Source organism: Aplysia californica, unplaced genomic scaffold (assembly GCF_000002075.1).
Source record: "Aplysia californica isolate F4 #8 unplaced genomic scaffold, AplCal3.0 scaffold00213, whole genome shotgun sequence".
Taxonomy (NCBI): Eukaryota; Metazoa; Mollusca; class Gastropoda; order Aplysiida; family Aplysiidae; genus Aplysia; species Aplysia californica.
Window position 1 is genome coordinate 731,933 of NW_004797483.1, and position 1,160 is coordinate 733,092.

A 1,160-nucleotide genomic window follows, 5' to 3' on the forward strand; every position below is an offset into this window, starting at 1 on the left:
TATATATATATTTGTATTTCATGAAAACCAGCAATGAGAACATCTGCGCGGAACGACATCACTTACATTCAGTAAGCTAGCGGCTAGCACTTTTAGCAGCGTAGCGTCTCTGTGGGACGGTGTGGGGTTGGCGGTGGCAAAGCCTGTTTCTCCTAATCTATTGGCCACGGCACGAAACCGAAACAGCTACCAAAGTAGGCCTACACGATTCGTTCCTTGACTTAGATCTAGCTAGACGATATGTGTGCCAGTCGTGCGGCGATTCCCAGCGCTGTCTGCTATCGCGTCTGTTCGTATCGTGAAGATCTAATATTTAACATTTATTTTAGATCTGCAGTTACGCACACTTCACCTCTCTCACACAGCGCTTTCTGCACTGATCATCTGTGGGCTGATTCCAAGTTTTCAGGTCAATCCAACCTTACTTCAGACATGCATGGAAAGTGTAAAGAAAATCTGTCTAGCTTGCGAAAGAACATCATATTATTATTGTGGGTGTGTATTTAGGTGGAAAAAGGTCAAACATAGAGTGTTGTATGGACCTTGACTAAGGAGTGCTGCATAAAATTCACGAAAAGATTTTTTTACAAATATATTTGAATTACTATAGGGCCTACTATAGAAGTGAAGATACCGATAGACTCCCGCACGTTAAGAAAAATAAAAGAAGAACAACAGGCACAAAAAACCCCGAGACAAGTGGGAAAAAGAAGTTCGAATCGAAATAGGTCTACTGCTTTATTAATTTTTCAAAAGTGAAAAAGAGAAAGAGATCGAAAGAGCTGACGTCGGATATGAAGTGGTCACTGGCAGCTGTGTGTCTCCTGGTGTTGTTTGTCACCAGCCATGGGAAGCCACCGAAGTGTCCGCCCGCAGAGGAGGGACAACCGTACAACATCACCCACAGTACAAGCATCAGGCACAACTTGAGGTGAGTTCATCCTCCCCATCCTCCTCTTCCTTATCTACGTCTTCCTCTTTCTCCTCCTCCTCCTCCTCCTCCTCATCCTTATCATCGTCTCCTTCCTCCTCCTTCCCTGTTTCATTTTCATCCTCCTGCTCCCTCTTCTTCTTCTTCTTCTTCTTCTTCTTCTTCTTCTTCTTCTTCTTCTTCTTCTTCTTCTTCTTCTTCTTCTTCTTCTTCTTCTTCTTCTTCTTCT

At 43.6% G+C, this 1,160-nt stretch overlaps 1 protein-coding gene across 1 annotated transcript in view; it reads left to right on the forward strand.

Annotated features, from left to right (window-relative positions):
• Positions 1–742: 742 nt before the first annotated feature.
• The window catches only part of LOC101851952, a gene marked incomplete at its 5' end in the record, with an annotated part of 13,644 nt that continues 13,226 nt past the window's right edge, over positions 743–1,160 (forward strand). Inside the window, 1 exon segment of the mRNA XM_005099437.3 lies at positions 743–931. Within this exon segment, the coding sequence (XP_005099494.1) occupies positions 795–931 (137 nt within the window).